Source organism: Solanum pennellii, chromosome 12 (genome assembly GCF_001406875.1).
Source record: "Solanum pennellii chromosome 12, SPENNV200".
Classification (NCBI taxonomy): Eukaryota; Viridiplantae; Streptophyta; class Magnoliopsida; order Solanales; family Solanaceae; genus Solanum; species Solanum pennellii.
In genome coordinates, this window is record NC_028648.1 from 2,212,422 (window position 1) to 2,237,594 (window position 25,173).

The 25,173-nt window shown below is 33.4% G+C and overlaps 4 protein-coding genes across 4 annotated transcripts; 2 read left to right on the forward strand and 2 right to left on the reverse strand.

Annotated features, from left to right (window-relative positions):
* Positions 1 to 4,194: 4,194 nt before the first annotated feature.
* Positions 4,195 to 7,839, forward strand: LOC107007713. The gene is made up of 2 exons (XM_015206440.2): positions 4,195 to 4,936; positions 6,852 to 7,839. The coding sequence occupies exons 1-2, from the start codon at positions 4,323 to 4,325 to the stop codon at positions 7,507 to 7,509; spliced, it is 1,272 nt and encodes a 423-aa protein (XP_015061926.1). The 5' UTR covers positions 4,195 to 4,322; the 3' UTR covers positions 7,510 to 7,839.
* Positions 7,840 to 9,301: 1,462 nt separating this feature from the next.
* LOC107007714 lies at positions 9,302 to 10,247 on the reverse strand. The gene has a single exon (XM_015206441.2). The coding sequence runs from the start codon at positions 10,157 to 10,159 to the stop codon at positions 9,503 to 9,505; it is 657 nt and encodes a 218-aa protein (XP_015061927.1). The 5' UTR covers positions 10,160 to 10,247; the 3' UTR covers positions 9,302 to 9,502.
* Positions 10,248 to 11,618: 1,371 nt separating this feature from the next.
* Positions 11,619 to 14,834, forward strand: LOC107007626 (putative dual specificity protein phosphatase DSP8). Its single transcript, XM_015206316.2, has 6 exons — positions 11,619 to 12,580; positions 13,163 to 13,285; positions 13,820 to 13,913; positions 13,997 to 14,079; positions 14,192 to 14,281; positions 14,358 to 14,834. Exons 1-6 carry the CDS (start codon positions 12,377 to 12,379, stop codon positions 14,610 to 14,612), a joined length of 849 nt encoding a protein of 282 aa, XP_015061802.1. The 5' UTR covers positions 11,619 to 12,376; the 3' UTR covers positions 14,613 to 14,834.
* A 936-nt stretch (positions 14,835 to 15,770) lies between these two features.
* LOC107007228 (mitochondrial-processing peptidase subunit alpha) lies at positions 15,771 to 23,748 on the reverse strand. Its single transcript, XM_015205753.2, has 13 exons — positions 23,545 to 23,748; positions 21,979 to 22,215; positions 21,602 to 21,898; positions 21,350 to 21,517; positions 21,081 to 21,248; positions 20,915 to 20,995; positions 19,362 to 19,428; positions 18,202 to 18,299; positions 16,978 to 17,050; positions 16,710 to 16,780; positions 16,562 to 16,611; positions 16,282 to 16,394; positions 15,771 to 16,180 (listed from the first exon to the last, which is right to left on the reverse strand). Exons 1-13 carry the CDS (start codon positions 23,581 to 23,583, stop codon positions 16,128 to 16,130), a joined length of 1,515 nt encoding a protein of 504 aa, XP_015061239.1. The 5' UTR covers positions 23,584 to 23,748; the 3' UTR covers positions 15,771 to 16,127.
* Between the last annotated feature and the right edge of the window lie 1,425 nt (positions 23,749 to 25,173).

Genomic DNA, 25,173 nt, shown 5'->3' on the forward strand with positions numbered 1-25,173 from the left:
ATATATATATATATATATATATATATATATATATATATATATATATATATATATGTATATTACACATTTTATATACACAAGATTTTGAATGATGAATTCAGAAATTAATAGTATAAATGTAAATTCAAAATTAACTTAATTTACTGAGAAATGTATATAATTGTTAAAAACAACCTAATTCATTAATTCATAATAACATTTTCTCATTTTTTAAAATTATTTTATGCATGATTTTCAATTGTATTGAAAGTGAAGTGGGCCAATTTTTTTATTTTATTTTTGGAGCATAAAATCTTCACAATATAGTGATAAACAAGAAAGGATCTTTCAAATTAGTCATTAATAGTTGTAAAAATTATTGACCATTATTCTTTTTAAAAATAAATATGTGTGGCCAATCAAGCACACTTATATAAAACAAAGGATGTGTTTGGTATGGAGGAAAAAAATCAATTCTAAAAAAATAAAAAATAATAATTTTCTAATGAAAATAAAAAAAAAACAGTTCACAGTTTATCATATCCTCGTCACATTTCATAATTTAACGAAATAAAAGAATCAGGTCTTTACTCTTTAATAATTCCGCATCATCTTAAAATCTATTAAATTTATATTAAAAAAGTACATATTATTTTTATATAAATATATATTTTTAAAAAAGCTTAAATCTTAAACCCTAAATATTTCGTAGAAAATAATTTTTTGATGAAAATATCACTAATTATTTAGAATAGAGCCGCCGTTTGACAGCCATCAGAGAATGCTGACAAAATGCACGAAATATTTTTTTCTGTTAAATAAATAAACATTATAATGACCAAATTAATTTAATTTAATAAATAATAACTATAACAATACACAAAATAAAATTTAAAAATTTAAAAAAGAAAATAACAGCCTTAGCCAAGCTGTTATGGGACCCAATTTCTAAAGACCCAATGAACTTTAAATTATGTAATTTATGTCTTTTTCCTCTAGAAATTATCGTCATTTAAATAAAAAAAAATTAAAAAAAAAAGAAGCAAATAATCTTGAAACAATTTCTGAAAAAACAAAGATTATGTCACATAATAATAATTGAAATTATATTTCATGTGATTTGGTCGACGATAAATTTAAGAATGTCGGTTGTAATTATACAATATATAAAATAATATCATTAGAAAAATAATACGAAAAAATATAGGTTAAAATTATTATTTTTTAACTTGTTAAATCTTGAATATTTTAAACGAAACTTCTGATTTTTCGATACTATTTAAAGTCATTATAAGAAGGTGATAGTTATGACGTTGCTATTAATTGTAAAAAGAATAAAATGTTCGATAAGTGATCAATGCTCATTATATATGTACTCCCTCCCCGATAAATGGTCAATACTCATTATATCTGTACTCCCTCCCCGATAAATGGTCAATACTCATTATATCTGTACTCCTCCGATCCATTTAATTTGAAGTTGTGCTATTTTTTCAGTAGATTATTTTAAAAGAATAATATTACTTTTTATCAGATAACAATTTATATCTTTATTATTTATTTATGTTAATTGATTCACTAATTTGATATTCATGACCACTAATAATGAATTATTCGAATGTAATTAGGCCTTTAAGGTTAAGATATATAATTAGGGCTTTAAGCTTAAGGTATAAGAAATTAAGGATTAGTACTTAATACGTACTTGATGACAAATGTCTTCTAATATACTAGTATTGTGCCGCTAAAATGATTTTTTAAAATTAATATTTAATTCAAAATTCATATTAAAAAATAAAAAATAAAAAATAAAAAAATGATTGCACTGCTTTGCATGTTATAAAATACTGTCCATATTATAATTTTTTTTTTATATTCACCAACTGTTTTTGTAGTTGGAGAATAGTTGAACTTTAGAGAGAATTAATCATTAAACATTATTTGAGGGAATAAATTAAATAATATGATTAGTCATAAAAACAAATGCTATGAAGATATTGGATATCTCTAATAGATAATTATGAGTTGCCATTTAATCAATTGCAAGAATCACTCAATAAATTTTCTCATAAAATTTTTATATAATGACCTTAGTTAACGGTGTGTATAAGTCGGTTTGATCAGATTTTTATTAAAATCAAATTAATAAATTAGTTTGATTATAAGTTTTGTTTTTCGTTTGTTTAATCATATAAATATTATTTTTATCTTATTTTGTTGGAATAATTAATAAAATTTTGTGTAGTAATGCAATAATTGACAAACATATGGTTTATATTAAATATATAAGAGTTAAATCAAATCAAATAAAAACAATGATGTAAAATAGTTTAAATTTATCCTTAAATTTTATGAAATTATGCTTATTTTAATTTATTTATTTATTGCTATTACTCCATCATCACTTCATTCTGAAAATACTTATAAAAAGAATTTACATAAATTATCACATTAAAATAATTTCTCTCACTCTTTTATTTTTATCATTTTTCTATTTCATTATTTTACTTTTTGACATAATATATCCTTCACCATGATCATCACAATTACTATTATAATTAATTTAAAAGCTAAGTATTATGTACTTAGATTTAGTTTACAATTAGGAGATCAATGTAGAGCTTTGCATTTGTTATTAATGATTTGAAAAGTATTAGTGATGAAATCACATAAATTGTAGTTATGGCTAAGTTAATTTTTTTTAACTTGATGGTATAATTGCATAATCTTTGAGTTCATTTTTTTAGATTATTCGAAATTTTAGAATAGTTAAGTAAAAGTACTTCTGTTTAGAATAACTCTATTGTTATTGGAGATTTTAAGTACCGAAAAATTGATATTGTTTCCTTCTTTAAAGTTCATGGACAAATTTAAAATATTTCACATAATTTAAAAATAAATTTACTATATGCATATATCGAGAACTTCTATAGTCATAGAATAAGAATATAATTGAACGAATTTTATAATGAAAGTTGACAAGGATACATTAGACCTCAATTATTAACGAAAGATAAACTTAAATCATTTTAGAAAGTTCTGAATAAATCACAAATATATGACTTCGTTTAGACATGATTTAAAATCAGATTAAATTTTATTTTTTTTTATTTAAAAAATAAAACTTGAATTTTTTTAAGTTATATTTTCGTTCTTATAAACACAACAACCTCATCATAACTTCCACAACTCTTAAACAGTTTCATTAAATAACCAAATTTTAGTTCATAAATCAAGCTGAGGTATCCTAATACGCTGAATTGACAAATCACATAATTTACATTTATTTTAGTGAAAAAAGACAAAAGGTAAGATATCCTAATACGCTGAATTAACAAATCACATAATTTACATTTATTTTAAGGGAAAAAGACAAATATACACTCAAATTATCGTAAATAGTATGCAGATACCCTCCATCCAACTTTAGGGACATTGATGCCCCTGTTGTCCAAAAGTTAGAGCATATATATCCTTTTATATTAACGAACATACACGTGTCATAATAAACATCAGATCGATTAATAAATTACATCACGCGTCCCTATTTAGTCTTCCGTTAGAGCTAAGTGCATATACACTCTAGTTTTTGAACGACAGGGGCACCAATGTACCAAAAGTACGATGGAGAATATCTTCATACCATTTACAATTACTCAAAGGTATATTTATCATTTTCCCCTTCATTTCACAATCAACCATATTATTACAAACTTTCAAATAAACGTAATTTCACAAAAAATTCATCAATTAATAACTAATTATCCTTTAAAAAAAAGAAAAAGACAACCTGGCATCACATGTCCTTATTTAGTCTTCCGTTAAAGCTAAGTGCATATACACTCTAGTTTTTGAACAACAAAGGCACCAATGTACCAAAAATATGACGAAAAATATCTTGATACCATTTAGTCTTCCGTTAAAGCTAAGTGCATATACACTCTAGTTTTTGAACAACAAAGACATCAATGTACCAAAAATACGACGGAGAATATCTTCATACCAGTTACAATTACTCAAAGGTATATTTATTATTTTTCCCTTTATTTCACAATCAACCATATCATTACAAACTTTCAAATAAACGTAATTTCACAAAAAAATCATCAATTAATAACTAATTATCCTTTTGAAAAAAGAAAAAGACAACCTGGCAAGGGTAAGGTGGTGGGGGTGGGGTGGGGTTACAATTACTATAAGCATACATTCATCCATTGAAACAAATTATACATGTTCTCTTCAACCTCCATTAATATCCACCATTTTCATCTCTCTGAAGCTTCTTCGAAGAACCCAAAGAAGAAAATAATTGTTACCCTTTTACTAATTAAGCTGTTAATTCAATGGATCCATGTCCATTTGTTCGTTTAATTATCGAATCATTAGCTCTTAAACTTCCATTAACAGCAACTAAATCAGCTTCTCATGGAATCCATCCATCTTCAACTCCTTGTTATGCAAAACTTAAGCTCAAAAACTTCCCTACCCAAACCACAATTCTCCCTCTTTCCCCAAATTCCGACACCCAATCTCCGCCGGAATCCGCTGCAATCGCAACCGGATTCCATCTCGACGCTGCCGCACTCCGTCGTTCATCTGCAAAACCCATAACCCTAACTGTCTCTGTTTTCACCGGGCGAATGGGTGGCCGCGCGTGTGGAGTTACGTCGGGGAAATTGATGGGTTCTGTTCAGGTGAGTGTGGATTTGAGTGGGACGCATTCCAAGGGGAGAGTGTTTCAGAATGGGTGGATGAAATTGGGGTCCACGTCGACGGCGGAGAAGGATAAACCGGTGGCGATGTTGCATATAGCGGTTCGAGCTGAACCGGATCCACGGTTTGTTTTTCAGTTTGGTGGTGAACCGGAGTGTAGCCCGGTGGTTTTTCAGATTCAGGGGAATATTAGACAACCGGTTTTTAGCTGCAAATTTAGTGCTGATCGGAATAATCGCTCACGGTGAGTCTCCGGTGCTACCGCTCTGTTTATCTCGTTATTTTATGATCAATCATTTTTCTATTTTCCGATAATCTTTTAAAAATAACCTCTCATCTATTTTAATAGCGATAAAATTTAATATAATTTATTTTTTCGAACTCATATAAACTATGCTTAATATGTTATTATATAGTATCAAAATCTCTATATTATAAATATATATATAAGTTTTTCTTTTTTTTTTTCATGGTACTTCTCTTGTGTGATATTAGAGTTTTAAGGACTATCTAATAATATGAAAATGAAAATATTTATATAATGTCATATAAAAAGTAATATAATAATAATAAAAAAATAAAAAACTTAATTTTTAAGGTAGATATAACTTTGTCGTTTCTTTTAAACTTTTCTTATTGAAATATATCGTGGGGATTGGAAAATATGGGACCATATTATTGACTCACTTTGGACAAAAGGAGTGTTAATAATACTGGTCGAGTCAAAAATTTTATCGGTGTTAATTTAAAATATAAAAGGGTAATTATACGAGGAAGATAATAGTATACGATATAAACAGAAATAAATATTAATTTTAAAAGTATAGTAATTAAATTTTAATACCGAAAACCTCTAAAGTATTTTGCTCTTTAGTCAACTTTTACGAGAAATCTCGATATTTTATTTTTTTAAATGATCATCACTAAAAATAGACGGAGAGTTTTAGCGTAACTAGTAAACTTATTGTCACGTCATTGTAATCAGAAGGTCACGTGTTCAAACTATAAGAATAACTTTAGCGTAACTAGTAAACTTGTTGTCACGTGATTTGTTCTTACTCTTAACATGGGAGATATTAACTAAAGTTGATTAAAGATTATCTCATGATTTTATTCTCTTATAGTTTAGCAAATTTTGGGTCCAAAAGATTAACTATTTATCAAGTTGAGCATTTTACTTTAATGACAGATTAGAGAATTGTCAGTCAACATAATTAGTTTGATCTAACAGACAAAAAAAATTAACTTAAGTGTTAATTGGCAACCACCATTGATTCCCTTTCCATGTGCAAAGATTTAGTTCCAAATTCTTCATAAAAGTTATTAATATTCTTCTTTGACTGTTTAGTTGGATCAACCATCTATCTTACCATTAATTTTGTGGATTATTAAATAAACCTACCTTACTATTTAGTTTACCAAATTAAGTTTTCTAATCATTTTTCTGTTAGTGTGTAGAAGCTAAACTTTTAGAGCGTGTTCGGTATAGAGTGATGTTTTTTCATTTTATTATATTTGATTGATTAAAATATTTTGAAAAATAAGTTTCTTAAAAATATGGTGGATCACTTTCGTAGTATTAATAGTAAAACAAGTATCATAAGTGGCATCTCAATCTCATTTTTTCCTCCCCCAACATGCCCCCCCCTCCACCTAGCCTGGCCAGGGACGGAGTACCTCTTTTGACGAAAAATTTCAATATATATATGCAAGGTTAGAACTTTCTTCATGTACGTATTATAGTAGATGATGAATCCCCGTTGTTTGGTGCGAGGGATAAAAATAAATAGTCATGGGATAAGAAAAGAGTGATGGGGTAAAATTTTTGTATCTTGTTTGGTTGTCATGTTTGGCATAAGTTATCCTGTCATTTATATCATAGTGACGTAATAAGTCATCCCATATACATACATGGTGGGATAAGTTATCCCGGGATAACTAATCTCAAATCTCAGGATAACTTGTTCCCAACTAAACGCCCCGACTCCCAACTCCTTATCCCCACCCACCTTGATGTTTTTCAAGATTACATATGCTCTTTGGATTATATATTTTTCTTTCATACTAAACACACTCTTAATTTATTGTTCTTAGGTAGTGATTTTGTTAATAATTTGTCTGTAAGCTGATATTTGTCTCTGTTTTATGTGTTACAACAGATCTCTACCAACTGATTTCAACTTAAACAACAGAGGATGGATGAGAACATTTTCTGGTGAAAGGGACAGAACAGGAAGGGAAAGAAAAGGATGGATGATAATAATCTATGATCTTTCAGGCTCAGCTGTTGCAGCTGCTTCAATGATCACACCATTTGTTCCCTCTCCTGGTTCGGACCGCGTCTCACGATCAAATGCCGGAGCATGGCTCATCCTCCGGCCTAATGGCGCCTGTGTTAGCAGCTGGAAACACTGGGGTCGACTCCAGGCGTGGAGAGAAAGAGGGCCAGTTGATGGTCTCGGTTACAAATTCGAGCTTGTTACTGATACTGGCCTTACTAGTACCATTCCAATTGCTGAAGGCACAATGAGCATGAAAAAAGGTGGTCAATTCTGCATTGACAATACAGTGAAAGACACTGCATTGAGCACGAATTCTCCGATAAGAGGATTCGTGATGGTGTCAAATGTAGAAGGCGAAGGCAAGATTAGTACACCCATGGTTCAAGTAGGGGTGCAACATGTCACTTGTATGGCTGATGCTGCCCTATTTATCGCTCTTTCGGCTGCCATTGATCTGAGTATGGATGCTTGTAGGCTTTTCTCTCAAAAACTCAGGAAGGAACTTTGTCATGATGATCAAGAATCATACTTCTAAATCCTGACACAGGTGCAACAACATTTTCCGAGAGGTCAAAAGACATAAACATTTTTTCATTCATATGCAGTGATGACCAAAATGTGAACTCTGGTTTGAGCATGAAAGATATATATATATACATACCTTTTTTCTATTGCTTCAGATTATTTTCAACACACACATACATACATATTCGTTTAGAGTTTAATTATATACATCGTCAATGTAAGGAACTTCAAGATTACGAATCTCACATGACCAGATAATGTTAAGAGTTCTTTACTCTGATGTATATATAATTTAAATTCATTTATTTATTATTCTTTTATAATGAAAACACTTCAATGACAGCTTCTGTACATATTATTGGCCAGTTTATTTGTTCTTTGGTGCAAGATAAAAAGACTTTCATTAGCCAAAATAGGCAAGTTAACACAGCTAGGTCTTTTGGACTCAAGAGCCAAGTCTCAACAGAAAGAAAATGAATCAAAATTTGAGCCATGCTTAGCTATCAGCAGTCCTCGAGACAGCACCCTCTAAGAAGGGTCTGTCTTTGGACATCGTCATTTAGCAGCAAATAGGTCTTACACTAAACAACAACATACCCAGCGTAATCCCACAAGTGAAGTCTGGGGAAGGTAGTATGTACGCAGACCTTCCCCAATAATACACAGGACACAGTTCTCAGAAGCATCATATATATGTAGTTAACGACAACATGAAATGATGCTTCGGTAGTATTCCTTTGGTTGGTATTCAACTCCTCCGAGGCACTTCAGGGAATGTACAATTGAGTGTTAAGCAGGATTCTCTCAAAACTTAACTTTTCTGTCACAACAAAACTCTGAAAGAGTAGCATAGACATCTCTTGTGCTAACTAGCCATTCTCTGCAACTCAACAAGCTTGCTTTGGGATGTTCATATGCATAATGTCCAAGCGTTTTTATATAAAAGCCACATATCCATTTCACCTGTAGTCTAACACTCAAAGACCAGAGCAACTACATATAGCTGCCATCTTCAAGGTAAAGAAATTAAGAATGTTCGGTTCCTTTGCAGACTTGGACATACACAACACATTTCATGAGAACAAGGCCTTTGTTGAAAGCTCATTGCTCCTTGTACAAAGACATGTTCTGCAAATGGTTGTCACTTTGGTGAGGATCTGTTTACGAAGAAGGAAGACCCTAGCCCCAGTAATCTCAAAATACACACTCATGATCAATTGAAGTCTGCCACTATATGAAAGAAACTTAGTGATCTAGCTACTGATTCTAGAGATAACACTATCGATAATAGGCATGTATTGTTGAACAGTAAGCTTCTTTGAGGATAACGGTACCCCTTGATACTTTAAAGGGCATTTCTCCCATAGTTGATATTCATGTACTAACTACTGCTTAAATTCATCACTCACACCAGCAACATAAAGTGAGCTCTTGTTCATATTAGTATGAAGACCAGAAACCTCAGAGAAATGATTGAATACTTTCATCATGAGGTGTATAGACACACATTAAGAGGTCATTAGCCAGTTTTTCTACCAAAGCATCACACAGACAATAACAACAACAATAATATACCCAACGTAATCCCTCAAGTGAGGTCTCGGGAGAGTAGTGTATACACAAACCTTACACATATCTTGAGAGATAGAGGGGCTATTTTCGATAAGGATACACCCATCACATTGATAATAGCCCTTCTATCTCCGATAAACCCATCAAATCGATAATAGTTCAACTAATAAGCATACTTCCTGATATCAGACAAATGAACGAAAAAATTTTGAGCTCTACATATGAGGAAATCACAATCAAAACTAAACCTTGCATTTCGTATAATTGAAAAGAAAACTTAATCATCTTTCGATGTACCAAAAAACGAAAAAAATGGTACATATGAAATCTCACGACAAAGAAAATACATATTCTACCAATTCCTACAAAAGAACACAAACTATATACTATAATGTATCACAAAACATCATTTTACTGCCAAAATTTTTTAGTTAAAAGAGTCTTCTTTTCCTCTTCCTCCTAGCAATCTTTATGTTACCAAGAAAACTAACCAATTTCTGCAAATCTTGTTTCAACAACAAACCTATCAATGCAGCACAACAACAAAACCCTAATGCCCAATCCAAAACCCCTCTTTTCCACACATTAACAGAAAACCCAAAAAGGGTTAAACCTAAACCACCCAAAAACACATCAATTTCCAATCTTTTCATCAAAATCAACCATAGCCCAACACCAAGAATCACAAAAAACACAACCCCAAATCCCCAATTCATCTTTTTTCTACTTTTTCTTCTTCCCCACCCATCGAAACCCCCTAACCCAAACCTAAACCCACTACCTCCACCATTTCCACCTCCAAATTCCCTTATAATAGAATCCAATGGCTCTGGCAATAGCTTGAGCTTTGACGCAATGAAGTAAGCTGATTCTAGCATGATTTTCGTTGATCTAACAGACCCAGATGGCTTTTTCTTTTTCCAAGCTGATACAATCGGTTTCTGCAAACGCAAATGCAAATTGGGAAGAACCCCATTTCTGGAAAATGAATTTGAATGGTTCACTGCTAGATTTCTTGAAGAAAAGTCACTGGTTTTTCGAATTGAATTTGGTAAAAGTGAAATATACTTTGCTTGAGTGCTCTGCATTTTCGCTCTAAGAAAATTTTGAAGAGCAAACCAAAACCTTACGGTAAAGGCAAAGAAGAGAGAGGAAAAGAAAAGAACCGTTGATAGGTTTAGATGGAAACATTTTATATCGAGTTAATGGTCAAAAATATATTTAAATTATCGATTTTTAACGAGTTTTATTTTTTTAATTATTTATATTTTTTTAATCGATGTGTTATAAATAAGTGATAGTTAAGAAATGAAATTTATGAAAAAGTGATTAGTAGTTTATGGGTGTGTTTTAACTATTAACTCAGTTGTATTCACAATTATGTGTTAGGATCGAGCTAAATTTGAATTTGTTGGGAAAATGAGAACACGCCGTGTGGACTTGATGATCGTATTTTTGATCTAATTCACGGCTTATTAGAAGTAGAATGAACTTTTATAAGACATTTTTTATTGACGGAAAGAAATTTATTGTCAATTTAATAGTGATGATTGACGTTGCTTCTTTCTTCGATTCAATGATGTTTGATGTTGCTTTCTTTTCGAATCGAAAAATTTCTTAGATTTGATATACAAAAAGACTCTTATTCTATTCAACATCCTACATCAGGGATTTCGCTTTACTAATACTAAGGTTCAGAGTTTGAAGAAGAGAAGAACGATGAAAGGCTTGATCCCATTGAGATTTAGTCAAATCACATTGAGAATTGAGATTATAGAATATTCGGTAAACTTTTTATTTGATTATATAGAAAAGTTCAATGAATTGAGATTTTACTATGTATTTTAAACAAGTGAATCATTTATTACGATAAGAATAACAGATTAATGATTCGAATTCTTTAGTTTAATTGCCACCAATTAAAAAGTTTAACGTGTATGAAGTATAAACCATATTGATTTGATACCAATAAATCATAATATTTAAAATAACCTAAATTTTGAAGATTAAAATTGCCAGACACATACTTTTCTCAATTTCTTTTAATTAGGTTGTTCAAAATTAAACTGTAATCGATAAGTCAACTCCAAAATTAATTTATTGATATTGAATTATCAGATTAATGACAGATGAATGGGTTAAAATTTTATAATTAAAGATTTATCGTTGCTAGAGAGAATTACTCAATTTCTTTATTGCGAAATCCGTTATCCCGTTAAGAATTTTATCATGGTTACATTTTTACTGTATGTAAGTAGGGTTAGAAAAAAAATATTTGTCTAAATGAGAAATCAATATATTGGTGAGTGAAGACACCGTTCGATAATTTCTAATCCTATACGGCTATACTGAACCAAACGATAGCTTATTGATTGGCTATCGGATTAGTATATTTAAAATTCGATATTCGATAAATCAAACTGTTAATCATAATTATCCATCCGATCCGTCGGATAAGCAACATGCAAGTCACGTGACATTTGACATTTCTGTAAATATCCTTAATTCCAGGCCTAAATTATTTGCCTTCATTGCTCTTATTTTCCAATTTTTTTTCATAATTTTCGTTCTATTGGTCCAATTTTCTTCTCTTCTAGATTCCTCTCAGTTCAAATCTTCGAAAATCCCCAGTTTTCTTACGATTATCATCAAATTACCCCTCAAAATCTCCATTTCTGTACAATCTCCTGCTTTTTCTCTCTCGATCGATGTAATTTTCACCCAAAATAGTTAACAATTCAATCCTCCAAACTTTTTTTTTTGTTTTTATCAGTTTTCGGGTTCAAATCTTTAGCTTCAATCAGTTTAGTTGAGTGGGTATCGTGGAAATGACGATCGTGTATGGTTTTTGTACAGTTCAATGTTAATTGTAGACCCCCAAGTTTGTGTTTTGATCAATTTAGGGTTCAATTTTTAGCTGCAATCGGTTTGGTTGATTGGGTTTGGTGGAAATGAAGATCGTGTATGGTTTTTGTGCAGTTCAATGTTCATTGTAGAACCCCAAGTTTTCATTTTGATCAATTTAGGGTTCAATTCTTAGCTTTGAATAAGTTTGGTCTAACATCAGTTCAGTACTCATTGTAGAACCCCCAAAGTTCTTGTTTTGATCAATTTAGGATTTTAAGTCTTTAGCTGTAATTAGTTTGATTGTTTAGGATTTTGGAAATGAGGATTTTTGGTCTAGCATGTGATAGATTTGTTTGATTTATGTATAGTTCAGTATTCGGTGTAGACGCCGTTGTTTTGATCAATTTAGGGTTCAATTTTTTGCTTTGATCAGTTCAGTGGATTAGGAGTTAGTGAAAATGAAGATTGTGGAATTGGATGACTTGTTAATAGAAGGTGATAGTAAGTGTGTGAACTCTGAGAGACGTGTGATTGTTGGTGTTGATGCTAAGAGAGTTTTGGTTGGTGCTGGAGCTCGAATCCTCTTCTATCCGACACTTTTGTACAATGTTTTTCGTAACAAAATTCAATCGGAGTTCAGATGGTGGGATCAAATCGATCAGGTTTACTTCATCCTTAACATAAGTTTTTGCACTCCTTTCCCTATAACACCTAGGTCAATGCATTTTATTTTTTCAATGATCTCTCAGTGTTTCGAAGTAGAATTGCATATTAAGAAATTATGCACAGTTTGATGTCCACAGTTGTAAGATATTTGACAGATGTTTGAGAAAATCGTTGTAGAAAACTTTTGGACTCGCCAAAAAATGCCTTTTTGTTATGTGGTTGTCTTTGCAGATGGATGCTTGCCTGATAACGGGGTTTATCTAGTCCAATTTGACAGTTTTTATCTATGGGAATGCGGGGGAAAGTGAATTTTATTGGTCTGTTATTGTAATTTTCAATATATTATATGCTTTTGTATAAGGATGAGTTGTTGTGTGCATTAACTTATTTTTTAGTTGCTTGCACATTTGCGACTTTGAAGAAGTAAGGAAATTGCCTCCTCCTGTTCCTGCTTCCCCACCCTGCTCTCATAAAGAAAAGTCTAAAGGGAGAAATAAACAAATACTTCTCATTTGTCCTCCATTAGTTTAATATGTTAAGGTCTATGTCTTTGTGACTCTGCTTTTCTGTTTGTTCAGTTTCTCCTTCTTGGAGCAGTTCCATTCCCATCGGATGTCCCTCGGTTGAAGCAGCTTGGTGTTGGTGGTGTAATAACGCTGAATGAACCTTATGAAACTTTGGTACCATCATCATTGTATCATGTGAGTGATACATATGTTGAATATCGTCCATTTTCGTGTGATTGATTGTTGTTAATTTTGGTCTACTTCAATTGGATAATTTCTTTTGTCATGATATGTGATTATATTCTTGATAAGCTTTTTCTCCTGATTCTTTCAGCCTATGATGTTCGTTTTTGAGTAGCTCAATTAATCTTTGCTTAGTTTGTTGATTGGTGTGTTCATATAGCAGGGTATTAGTTTTCGTTTCTCACAACTTTGACATTAGAATATTTTTCTTTTGTCAACAAGAACAAAAGTATCTTTTATCATGTTCTGTCATTTAAACTTCACAGTTTTGATCTCATATGATATCGATCAGTAAAAACACGTTCCTCCCATCTCTGCAACTACAGTCTGCTGCAGAGGTCGGTATCTTCAAGAGACTCCTTGATACCCTTTACAATTTGTCTGATTCTTTTTTATCCTTTTTAATTTGATCCTGTTATTAATGCATGGTAGAAATGGGTTTCCACACGTGGAGGTGTATTCACATGTCCTATACTCTGATTTCAGGCCCATGGAATAGACCATCTCGTTATTCCAACCAGAGATTATCTTTTTGCACCCTCTTTCGTGGATATAAACCGAGCAGTAGATTTTATTCACAGTGAGTGATTGTCATTTATCTTCTGTATTATTGACTTATCGTAGGGTCCTTCCTCACTTCCCTTTTTCGCTTCTCTGTTGCAGGGAATGCATCCTGTGGTCTGACTACTTATGTGCATTGCAAGGCCGGAAGGGGAAGGAGCACAACTGTTGTGCTTTGCTATTTGGTAGCTGTCTTAACCCATTTGGGCAATGCTTCTTGGCCCGCTAATTTTTTTACTTTCAAAACTTTTAGCCAACTTTCAAATGACTGAAAGGTTGATTCTTTCACTAATTTAGGTCGAATATAAGAATATGACTCCTGCTGCAGCGCTGGAATATGTCCGTTCCAGAAGACCTAGAGTTCTATTGGCTCCTTCTCAATGGAAGGTAAAGAACATTTCGAGTAAATTTTTTCTCATAGGAAGTTCATCTGTGTGTCAACATATCTTTTTTCGTTAAACAGGCTGTTCAAGGATTCAAGCGGCAGCGAATGGCATCTTCTCCACTCTCTAGTGACGCTGTGTTGATCACTAAAGCAGATCTTGAAGGGTATCATTCTTCTTCTGACGATAGTCGTGGTAAGGAGCTAGCCCTTGTTCCCAGAATCGCAAGAACACAGCCAATGATAGCTCGATTATCCTGCCTCTTTGCGTCACTGAAAGTATCAGGTGGCTATGGACCCGTTACCAGGCAACTAACCGAGGCACGAGCCTGCTAACTGCTGCACACTCATCAGCAGAGCTTCCATTGTACAGAATATAGGTCTGCTTAAATAAGTTCCCAAGAGCTTTATATCTTTGATTCTGTAAGAATTTAACATCAAGGGTCTTTCAACATTGTATAAACAAACATGTGCAGAGTTTATGACTCTTGTTTTCATTTGTAAATATTTGGGTCTATCATCACTCCCTCCATTTCAATTTATGTTTAGTTTTGAATTGATACGAAGTTTTAGGAAAAAATGAAGACATGAGAAACTAATTTTCCTTAGACATCGCAGTAGAGCATTTGAAGCTTCTATTGTTGAAACTTGTGACCTCAAACATGCTATAGTACTTGTACGGTTTACAAAAGTGTACTAATACCCAAGGTGTTCTATTCACACTTTGATTAATCCATCCATATTTACGTACCAAGGTGTTTTGTTCACACGTAAATTCATCAATATTTACGTGCATGATATTTAAGCTAAACGAAATAATATTTCAATTTTACGATAAATCCGATCCAAGATGGTAGCTGAGTTGCTACATTAAGTAAAGTAAGTTGAATTGAATGTCCTTTATATAGCCGACAGAGACTTTTCATATCTTATCTTATCTTTTATCTTATGAAAAAGTTGTACAGAAAAATTATGGAGTGCCATAACTTTTAATCGTTTTGTTTGCAATGCAATAATAGAGCTAAATTCTTATATTCAATAATTTATTATAACATGAAATATTTTAAAATGAGACATTATATATAAATAAATAAATAAATATAAATAAAGGTGAAGAATAAGTGTAAATTAACTCAAAAATAAAGATCAACAAGTAAGACGAAGTTCGAGATCATTTGGACTGAAAGAAAATATAGCCTATAAGTAGAGATAGAAGTAGACCGAAGAAAAATTAAAATTAGTTGATTTGACTAAACATAACATATTTTTAACGCACATAAAACATGGCACTATATACGAAGAAAGCATGAAGGTCAAGGGTCAAAGCAAAAAGTTAATAGATAATTTCAACTTATTGAGACGAGGATATATAAAAAATGATTTTTCTACCTCAAATAAGACAAAGGTAAAAGCATGCTTAGACTCGACTCTTCTCAATCTCATTTGTAAGATGACACTGAGTATATTGTTTTTATTCATACCAACTCCCAAGGCTAATTAATATCGATCAACCTTGGCATAAAATTCATTGGATTCACAATATTGAGATAAAATTAGTATTTCTTCCCATTTTGGGTGGAGGAATTCTCAAAATTGTTAACTAGAGGAGTAATGCCCTATGACATTATGTCATCAAATATCAAAGAAAGCTGAATGAATTACAAACTGTATACACAAAAAACATGTGCCCAGATGCTCCTTTATCTTAAAGCTTTGACAAAGCTGAATTATCGATAGCTCGTAACCCCTCTTATTTTCAGCAAATTATAGCCACACGCGTAAAGATTTTCTAAAAACCTAAAAAATAACAGCATGATAGTCTTGCTGTGTACTTCGTGGTTGACAATGGATTTATTTGGAACGGAACCTGCTGCTGACTGCATCGTATGATGGGAGGGAGAGAACTGCGATTTTGAAGTGAAATGAGCAAACACAGGGGGGAGTTGAGAGAAACAAAATCTCGGTCACTTTCAAGAGAAACAAATAATTGTAAAGAAAGATTTACCATCTCCGTAGGATGCCATGGTCAGAGGAGAAGAAATAAGCTTCTGCACAACGGAAGCAATATCTTTTGCTGAAACTGCATCAATGGCTTTCAAGAAATGCTCCACTGGTTTCCTGCGGACCCAAAAGCAATCGGCAGAGAAAATTTGTAAGTACTAATATGATCAGAGAGGTACAACGATCATATGTGTAGAGGCTCGGGAGGGGGGGGGGTATGATGACTATTAATAACACTTGTTGGAAGACATCTAGGTGAACATTAGAAACAAGCGTGTATATACCTCTCTCCATATGTCAAAAGTTGTCTGCCGATATCTTCTGATGCAACCATCTACAAATTAGATCAGCAATAAGCACATATTTATACAACATGTATCCTTCTGCAAATCCGAGCCAATACAATATAGCAGTTGAGTTAATATTACATACCCGGGATTCCAAGTTCATCAGAATGGCAGACTTTGTTGCCTGTTTAGCACGGTTTAGCTGTACTTGGTCGACTGTGTGAAACGAGCAGAGGCAAAGCCATAAAATAGCAATCAGTAACAGGATAACGGAGAATTGCATTGGCATATCAATGGACTTCTTTAATTTGAAAGTAGTACAGTACTTCCTCTGGGGAAGTAACAACATTAGGCAGAAAATTCAACATAAATTTAGGGAAGACAAAGTAACAGTTCAGAATTATATGTCAAACCTTCACTAGGGTTTGCTACCGCGATAAGCTCTTTAACTGCTACATCAACAGCTTGAGGCCCAAAATCAGAGCCCTGATAACACAAACACCCAAAAGAGAGAAAGACTAAGCTTTGCAATTTAAGAAGTCGCTATTCTTAATCCAAACGTGCTTTCATAGATGGAACTCTGTTGGCATATGCAATGGTAAGTCACCCACATAAACAACAAAACAATAGAGTGACACAAGGTTTCAATCATTTGCCGCAAAGGAGAAAACAACAACCTAACAAACTAAGCCCTCATTTGTTTGCACTCAGTGAATGTTTGAACATAATTATTCATATCTCAATAATTATGTTTGTTTTTTAAATCTGAATCTTGATCCTTCAGATGTTAATCTCAAGTAAGTTTATTTTATTTTATTTTACAATCACTTAAATAGGTATATGAATAGATCTGAACGATTAAGATGTATAACAAAAATTTGATATCACTAATGTGTTCATCAAGGGATTTCTAGAAAGATGACAGTTCAACTTTCACGGCTAGCCGCTGCCGTCTACCATCATGAACTACCACTACTTATAACCACAATCCTCAGCCACAACCCTATGCTGCCAATATCGCTGTTAGTCATCCCCACCACCAACCACCACCAATAACTATCAACGATCAATTGATAACCATCAACCACAACTATATATCACCAACAACCGACATCATTCACCGCCATATCATTCACCACAATTATTAGCCATTTAGCCGCCACTATCTACTATCCACAACAAACACCATCTCAATCAACATCCACAACCAACATCAATGGCAACAATGTTGTTTAAAAGGTAAGGTAAAAAAGCTAGGTAAGTTCGTGACATTTTCTATACCAATACCACAAGTGCATTTCCATTATATCACAAGAAAACTTAGCAGCACAGAGATATGTACTTGGCATAGATTACAGTAAGTCATTAAGATCTGGATACTAAAACATCGAGCCACCCATAATAAGAAGATAATTTAAATGATAAATAGTAACCTATTCAGCAAGGTAGGGAGGAAAGGGAAAGAAACGAAAACGGTCTGGATAGAAATGATGCGTAAGAGAGTGAAACAAACACAAGTTACCAGATCAAACATTTAGTTTGAAGACGGTGATAGCATTGGTAGGAATCATTGTATCTTCGTTTGAAATAAAAGACGGATAGATAAGTAATAATGAAATCATCATAGGGCTTTTTACCGTAGTTCCTTGAATTCCAAATAATCCAGTGTTATTGTAAATGCTGCTGAATGCAGAGAATGCGTGAATCTGCGGGTACTGATTTAAGACACGAAGATCTGCTCGCCATTGCGGAAAATCATGTAAGTATGTGAAAGGAAGAACTAGGAGAAAATCACATTTCCAAAACTAAATGAGTAAATATACAAATTCCAACTTTGTGCAAACCAATAACCAAGTACTTATCCATCTGATTATCTAAACATCACCAACAATTGCATTTAACTTACTAATTTGTGAGTGTCAAATGAGTATTTTTCCTTTTGAGTTGTAAGTAAATGTTAACCCGTCTGTGAAACAGCAGAGACTATGTTGACAAGACTCCATATGAAGAAGACACAATGGAGCTAAGTTGCTCGGACTCTGGAGGATCTGACACACACCCGTTGATATTTTTGAAGAGTCTGAGCAACATAGCAATGGAGTACCAAATCCATCTTTCTGAAAATTTTCAACATGGGGGAAACACAGTAGAGGGTAAACAAGGAATGATGCCACCAGAAACTGAATTTAGAAAGAGAAAGGAATGGAGATCAGGAGAACGGGATCATCACTAAATCATGATTGCACCAGGGAGAGGTAGCCAGGAATGTCTGCGTCTTCAAAAAAAGATCAATATAGAGCAGAAGATTGCAGTGGAACTGAAAGGCTCTGAATGATCCCAATAAAATAGTTATGATGAAATCAACAGTGTAAAAATGCAAGTCGTCAATGGTCTGCCTTCAAAAATTAAAGATAAGGTGAACATTATGATTGCACGAAACTTATGGGGTTTGTCTTTGGACGAAGTTTATATTTTCTAGTTCCATAGAATCCACGAAAGTAATACAGCAGCATGTTAACTTCAACAGGATTGTCTTTCAACAAAGTAGAAAGAAAGCTTGGAAGTGAATCTTCTGTCTTATTTTCCAGTAAGAACAGAAAGAAATTGATGGGCATTTGACAGAATTGAGAAATCAATCTGGAGCATTAAAGAGCTTCTTTGTTAGGGCAGAGAAGAACTTTGGAAAGCTCATAGCTGAACAATACGTACTATAAATTTTGACAAACCTCTTTTGGGGCTATCATTTCTGGAATTACTTCAAATTACATAAGAGAAGTAAAGTCTGAGAAAAGCTTACATAATCTTGAGTACATCCCTTTTCCAGGACCGCCAGCTGAGAAAGATCCACCTCCTCCCATAAGCATCTGTTAAGTCCTCAAAATTAACCCACGTAAAATCAGATGAATGTTCAAAACTATAAAAGCAACAAAAATATCCTAATTTTCTAATTCATGATACATCTTAACAAATTAGGTCCCAAATTTCCTGATTAAACATTTATTACGAAGTAATCTTCATCCAAGTAGAGACTAGCAAATGCACCCATACATCTATCTTTTCAGTTCTTCTTTTTTTGGATTATTAACCTCTCTTTTTGGGATTGGTGACGCATATGCATATGTTCCCTATAAGTTTGTTGAAATATTGAGCTAATGGGGTTTTACAGATGGGTAATGACTTGACAAGATCTAAAGCTTTAAAGAGACTTGATAAAAATTAATCGATGAAAAAGCAAACTGTAGGAATCCCTTCTACATCCCTCAGGAATTGTGATACAGTTAGAAGTGCATAACACAAGCTAAAAAAGCATAAGAAATGTTGAATCAGAAATTTTATTGGAGCATTAGGATATTTTATAGAAGCTCTAATGTCAACTCATACTCAAACACTCCTAAAGGGTCAATAAACCAACTACTAAACAAAGATTTTGTATCAGAGGGATCATACTGAAAGTCCGAAGCCATGACAATGCTCTTTATAAGCTTTAAGGCCCAGTCCTACTAAGTCAAGAGTCTGTAAACCAACTGGCAAACAAACACTGCTAATGTAACACATATATTTCTATACAAATTCAACATTACAAAAATATAACAAGACTCCATAAACAAACTAAATTCATATTTTGCAATATTCAAAAAAAAAAAAAAAGAGTAATAAAACCTTAATCCTGAAAGAAGGCAGGAACCTGTAAATCTTAATAGATTTGAGGACAAATACAAATAGGAACAGATCAAAGTAAAGACTTATAAAATATACTAAAATGCACAGCTTATGCCATCAATTTAATTATGCAAGCCCACAAAATGTTGATATCTGTGAACTATTTCATCTCGAGTATATTATATAAACTGCATCCTTTTTGAAAGCAAGAAATTTTTAAGTTCAATATTTGTTGGAATAGACACTTTAGAACTATTTTATCATGTTAGACTAGCCTTGCAAATATATATATATATGGTTCTATAGGCAATATTTTATGCTTTTCCATTTCCTGAGATTATTTGAATTTGAGAGTTAACCTTTGTTGTTTGGCCAACTGGGAGATGGAAAGGGAAGTGCAATTTCAAAATCATTTTTTTTTCTACATTTGATAGTATACAATTTGTAAGATTGTAAAACACATGCAATTCATACTTAAAATATCATTCTTCCCTTTTCCAATAACTAAATAAATGGCCACATACGATTTTCCTTCTCCTTGGTTAATTCATTTCCATGATTTGTTTAATTTGACATTTCCAGGAAGCACATCACAAACTGTCCTGTAATTTTTTGAACATCCAAATTGACCTGATAGGGAAAATCTGGTGCAGTCTAAACATTCAAAGAATTTAAATGAAACCTATGTACCTGAAGAACTGTTAATGTCATTGATTCTTTTTCAGACATCCAGCCACCGGGAACTTCAAAGGCAAGGGCAAAATGAGTCATCTGGTTTAAGAGGGGGCATAGAAACGTCTTAGACACAGAACACAACATGTATGCGGGGAATAAAAAAGATGTTTCAGATACATACCTCTGCATCGGCTTGACAGCGGTAATCTCCTCCCACATACACAGGCTTAGGCTCCTCAGTGGCGGACACCTTAGGTAAATCAGACAGAAGAGGTTCTGCAACTTTTAAGAATTCTTCATGTTCAACACCAGATGCAGCAAGAACCATCCGAGGAGCAGTATAATTAGCCTGTAAGGAAAACCAGTTTAAAAACAGAAGTTCCTCCGCAAAAGTAGTAAAAAGAGGGTGTAGGAAGACCAATGGAGGGAGATCAGGGTTTTGACACTCACAGCTACAAACTCCTCCAGCACTGTGCTGTTTAACCTGTTTATTGTAGCTTCTGTGGCCATCAGAGAATTCCCATATGGACCAGCATAACCAGCAGAATGAACTGCCTCCAAAAGCAAGTGTTGAGGGTTTTTGGAGTACTCGCTAATCTCAGCTTTAACCTTCTCAAGCTGCAAAGGCGAATATTATTCTCAGAAAACACAGTTTGAAAGCTGTTTTAAGGAAACACCAAAGATGACCAAGAAGAGGGAAACCTGTTCTTTAACTTCCCAATCCAGGAATGCAGGATTTCTAACACAGTCAACAAGCATCTCCACCATTTGTGGTACATAAGTTTTCAACGCATCATAAGTGTAGATCATATGCTCTCGTGAGGCTGAAGCTGTTACATTACCACCAATTGCTTCAATTTCTCGTACAATACGCAAGTGACTCCGGTTTAACGTGCTTTTGAAGGCCATGCGTTCCAAGAGGTGGGTGGCTCCATATGAAGCTGGTGTCTCGTAAATAGAGCCACAGTCAACATAAAGGCCAATTGAGGCAGCAGGATTCTGGACACAATAAAGTAGAACCATTATTAGAAACTGCAATTCCACGTGAATTCAGTTATTAAAAAATCTAGGATTCATACCACCGATGCTTCAGAGGCCACTTTGACACCATTGGCGAGAGTCGTTATCTGAGTCTTTGCAGGTTCTACATAATCAGGTAATGGTGGCGAGAGTTTAACATCATTGAGGGGAAAGTCCAAGGGAGTCACTGAACTTGACGTATCACCAGTTATCCAACTAAAAAGACCCCCAGATGGCTTTGTTGCAACAGCAGCTGAACTTGAAAATCTTGTCAAGACCCTGTTGCCTTGACGTGCCTACAAGCTTTATACTTTCAGAAAATATGTAATCTAATGATTATCTTTTCATGAACATGAAGTTGATAACAAAACCTTACATCAGAATGCATCAAACAGAAAGTATGAATTCTACTAAAACCTTTTATTCAATAAGAAATACCCGATGCCCAACCCCTCTCCCCAAGGGTCAATAGTGATCCTTCCTCAATTTACTCCATTGGTGACTCGAACCCTCAAACCTCAACATTGGAGATGGAGAGTGATTCAACTTTAGCACCCATTCCTTATCATATCAATTCTACTCTTGGATAAACCAGAACAATGTTCTGTAATAACTTTTCACAGTCTAACTCAACCTACTTAGAGCAGAAATTAGCTTTAAAACTTGATCCTTCTTCTAAATTTCCCTCCATTACTCATAAATGCTCCCAAATTCTTTTCGCAATTTAACTTCCACCCATAAAAATGAAATATTTTGTATATCCCATTTAGAGCAATACAATGAATCCCCAGCTGTAATACCGAACCACCAAAACCGTGGAAGCTGATCATAGTGGTTAATGAAGCAGGTTGAAAACTATAAGGCCTCTGGTTTCAAATGCTCGCCAGCAGAGATAAAAAAGAAAATACTAGGTGATTTTTCTATTAGTCCTAGTCTACGTGACAGAGTTAGCCAATAATTGTTGCTGGCAGGAGTTGAGAGGTCGAAGGTATCCCGTGAAATCAGTCAAAGTGCACACAAGTCGGCCCAAACACCACGGTTATCACAAAATCAAAAATAATCAAATAGTTTGCACCCAACGGTGTGGCCTAATAGTCAGTGTGCTGAGACCTCCTATGAGGTCTCAACAAATTTCAATAGAGACAAAACCGGAATGATTTCTTACCATCTATTCTAGGTAACCTTGGTGGACATATTTACATGTTACCTGGTTGGAGGTCACAAGTATTCGTATAATTAGTCGCTTAGTCGAGTTGCGAGTAAGTCAGTCCAGACACCACATTTATAATAAAAAATGATCAAATCAAATGCCTTTATCAGATAAATTTTTTTTTTACTAAATTTGAAAAGTAGCGAAATGAACTCTATCTCGTATACACGATTAAACTCAATATATTCCATCTAATAAATCAATCCAATAACTAACATAGCTCTCATATCGACAAAAAAGAAAACGACCTAAGATCAGATCCAAAGATCTAACTATATATCTGCAGAATCGATTTAAATATATGAATCTAACAATAACACAAGACAAATCATTGCGCTAAAATTAATCACAGTTTATATGTAGATTTATTTACATATCTGCGTGTGAAAAAAAAATTTAAAAAAATATCACTGACCTTAAGAGAGCTGAGACGAGACGATACGCATCTGTACATTTTGACGGTGATGATCGGAGAACTGAGTAGAGCTCCGGGAAGATGAGAAATGCGATTTTGTAGAAATTTTTTTCAGTGAAAAAATGAAGCTGCGGAGAAGAAGAATAGCAAATATTTGGGTGTATTGGAATTTGGAGAAGATGAGAAACTTTCTTTGATGGGCTTTTGGTGAGAATGTAAAAAGCCCATTGGGCTTAGGGATAATTGGGTGGGCTTAGTCACTTTTGAAAATGTTTTCTAAAGAATTTCCAAATATATTTTCTTCGGTTCGTAGGTAAGTAAAAAATATTATTCGAAAAATTAGGGTGTGCAAAAATGAACCAAACCAAAAAAAATGTTATTGGGTTTTTAATGGGTTTATAAAAAAAGTTATTGGGTTATTGATTCGGTATCGGTTTTTACTATTGGGTTATTGGGTAAACCGATAACACAATAAAACGATAATAATTTATTATTTTACCCTCCTAATTATTAAATATTAATAATTTAAATTAATATTAGTGCTCTACCAACTTCATTAAGCCGCTTTACTTGTTTTTACTGTTTACTCAAACCTAAAAATTAAAGTAAGGGTTCACAATTATAGTTATTTGATTTTAGTTTTAGTTTTAGTATTGTTGGACTATTTTGTTTTTAGTTTTAGTTTGTAATTGTAGGTTGTAGCATTTGCAAGTTTGTAAAGGTCCGTAATTTGATTAACATAAAAATTTCATACTATGTTTTGGTGGTAACATGTAATTACAGTTTTCGTACTATATTTTTTCTCATTGATGCAATTTCTCATTATCTTTTTTGTTTCACTATATCAAAGCGTTTAGAAAAGTGCGAAGGCATATAATATTTTACAGACATTTTCTTATTGGGTAAACTGAAAACCGAATCGATAATGACCAAAAACCGATAAATCGAAAATCGATAAAAAATATCTTATTGGTTTGTGATTGGGTTAGTATATTTAAAATCGAAAATCAATAAACCGAACCGTTAATACATAAAATCGAACTGAATCGATCGATGCACACCCCTACCGAAATGTATTTTGTGTTATATAGTTTAGACATATACAATGAAAGGTTGAGGTAGGGGTCGGGATGGGGGATACGGTTGGATTGAAGATAAGGCTTGTTGGAGAATGAGGGCTAAGGGGGTCGGAGGTGAGGCGTGTTGAAGGGAGAGAACATAATCAATGTGAAATACTACATGTGAAACTTATTTTTTTCTATGTCCATTACGAAAATCGTTTTTCTTAAACTGATTTTTTAAAAGAAAATGTTTTTCAACAAAATTGTCTCCAAGGCCTAACTCGAGTGGCAAAAGGTGGAGTATTTATGGCTTAAGTCACAGGTTCAAGCTCCACCCCATGCAAAGCGAAACGTGTTACCATAATCCACCGAGATTGGAAGGTTGCTCACCAATCTAGCTACTCCCAACTGTCACGACCCAAAACCGGGGCCGCGACTGGCACCCACAATTTCCCTCCTATGTGAGCGAACCAACCAATCTAACCCTTATCATTTTAACATATATCAACAGAAAATAATGCGGAAGACTTAAACTCATTAAATAAAACAAATCAACATCTATTAATTC

Coding starts and splice junctions, on each gene's coding strand:
- LOC107007713 (XM_015206440.2), top strand. CDS start 4,323: ATGGATCCATGTCCATTTGTTCGTTTAATTATCGAATCATTAGCTCTT. Junction 4,937..6,851: donor GATCGGAATAATCGCTCACG/GTGAGTCTCCGG, acceptor GTGTTACAACAG/ATCTCTACCAACTGATTTCA.
- LOC107007714 (XM_015206441.2), bottom strand. CDS start 10,159: ATGCAGAGCACTCAAGCAAAGTATATTTCACTTTTACCAAATTCAATT.
- LOC107007626 (XM_015206316.2), top strand. CDS start 12,377: ATGAAGATTGTGGAATTGGATGACTTGTTAATAGAAGGTGATAGTAAG. Junction 13,914..13,996: donor AGCAGTAGATTTTATTCACA/GTGAGTGATTGT, acceptor TCTCTGTTGCAG/GGAATGCATCCTGTGGTCTG. Junction 14,080..14,191: donor CTGTTGTGCTTTGCTATTTG/GTAGCTGTCTTA, acceptor TCACTAATTTAG/GTCGAATATAAGAATATGAC.
- LOC107007228 (XM_015205753.2), bottom strand. CDS start 23,583: ATGTACAGATGCGTATCGTCTCGTCTCAGCTCTCTTAAG. Junction 17,051..18,201: donor TTGGAATTCAAGGAACTACG/GTAAAAAGCCCT, acceptor TTGTGTTATCAG/GGCTCTGATTTTGGGCCTCA. Junction 16,612..16,709: donor TGATGAACTTGGAATCCCGG/GTATGTAATATT, acceptor TCTAATTTGTAG/ATGGTTGCATCAGAAGATAT.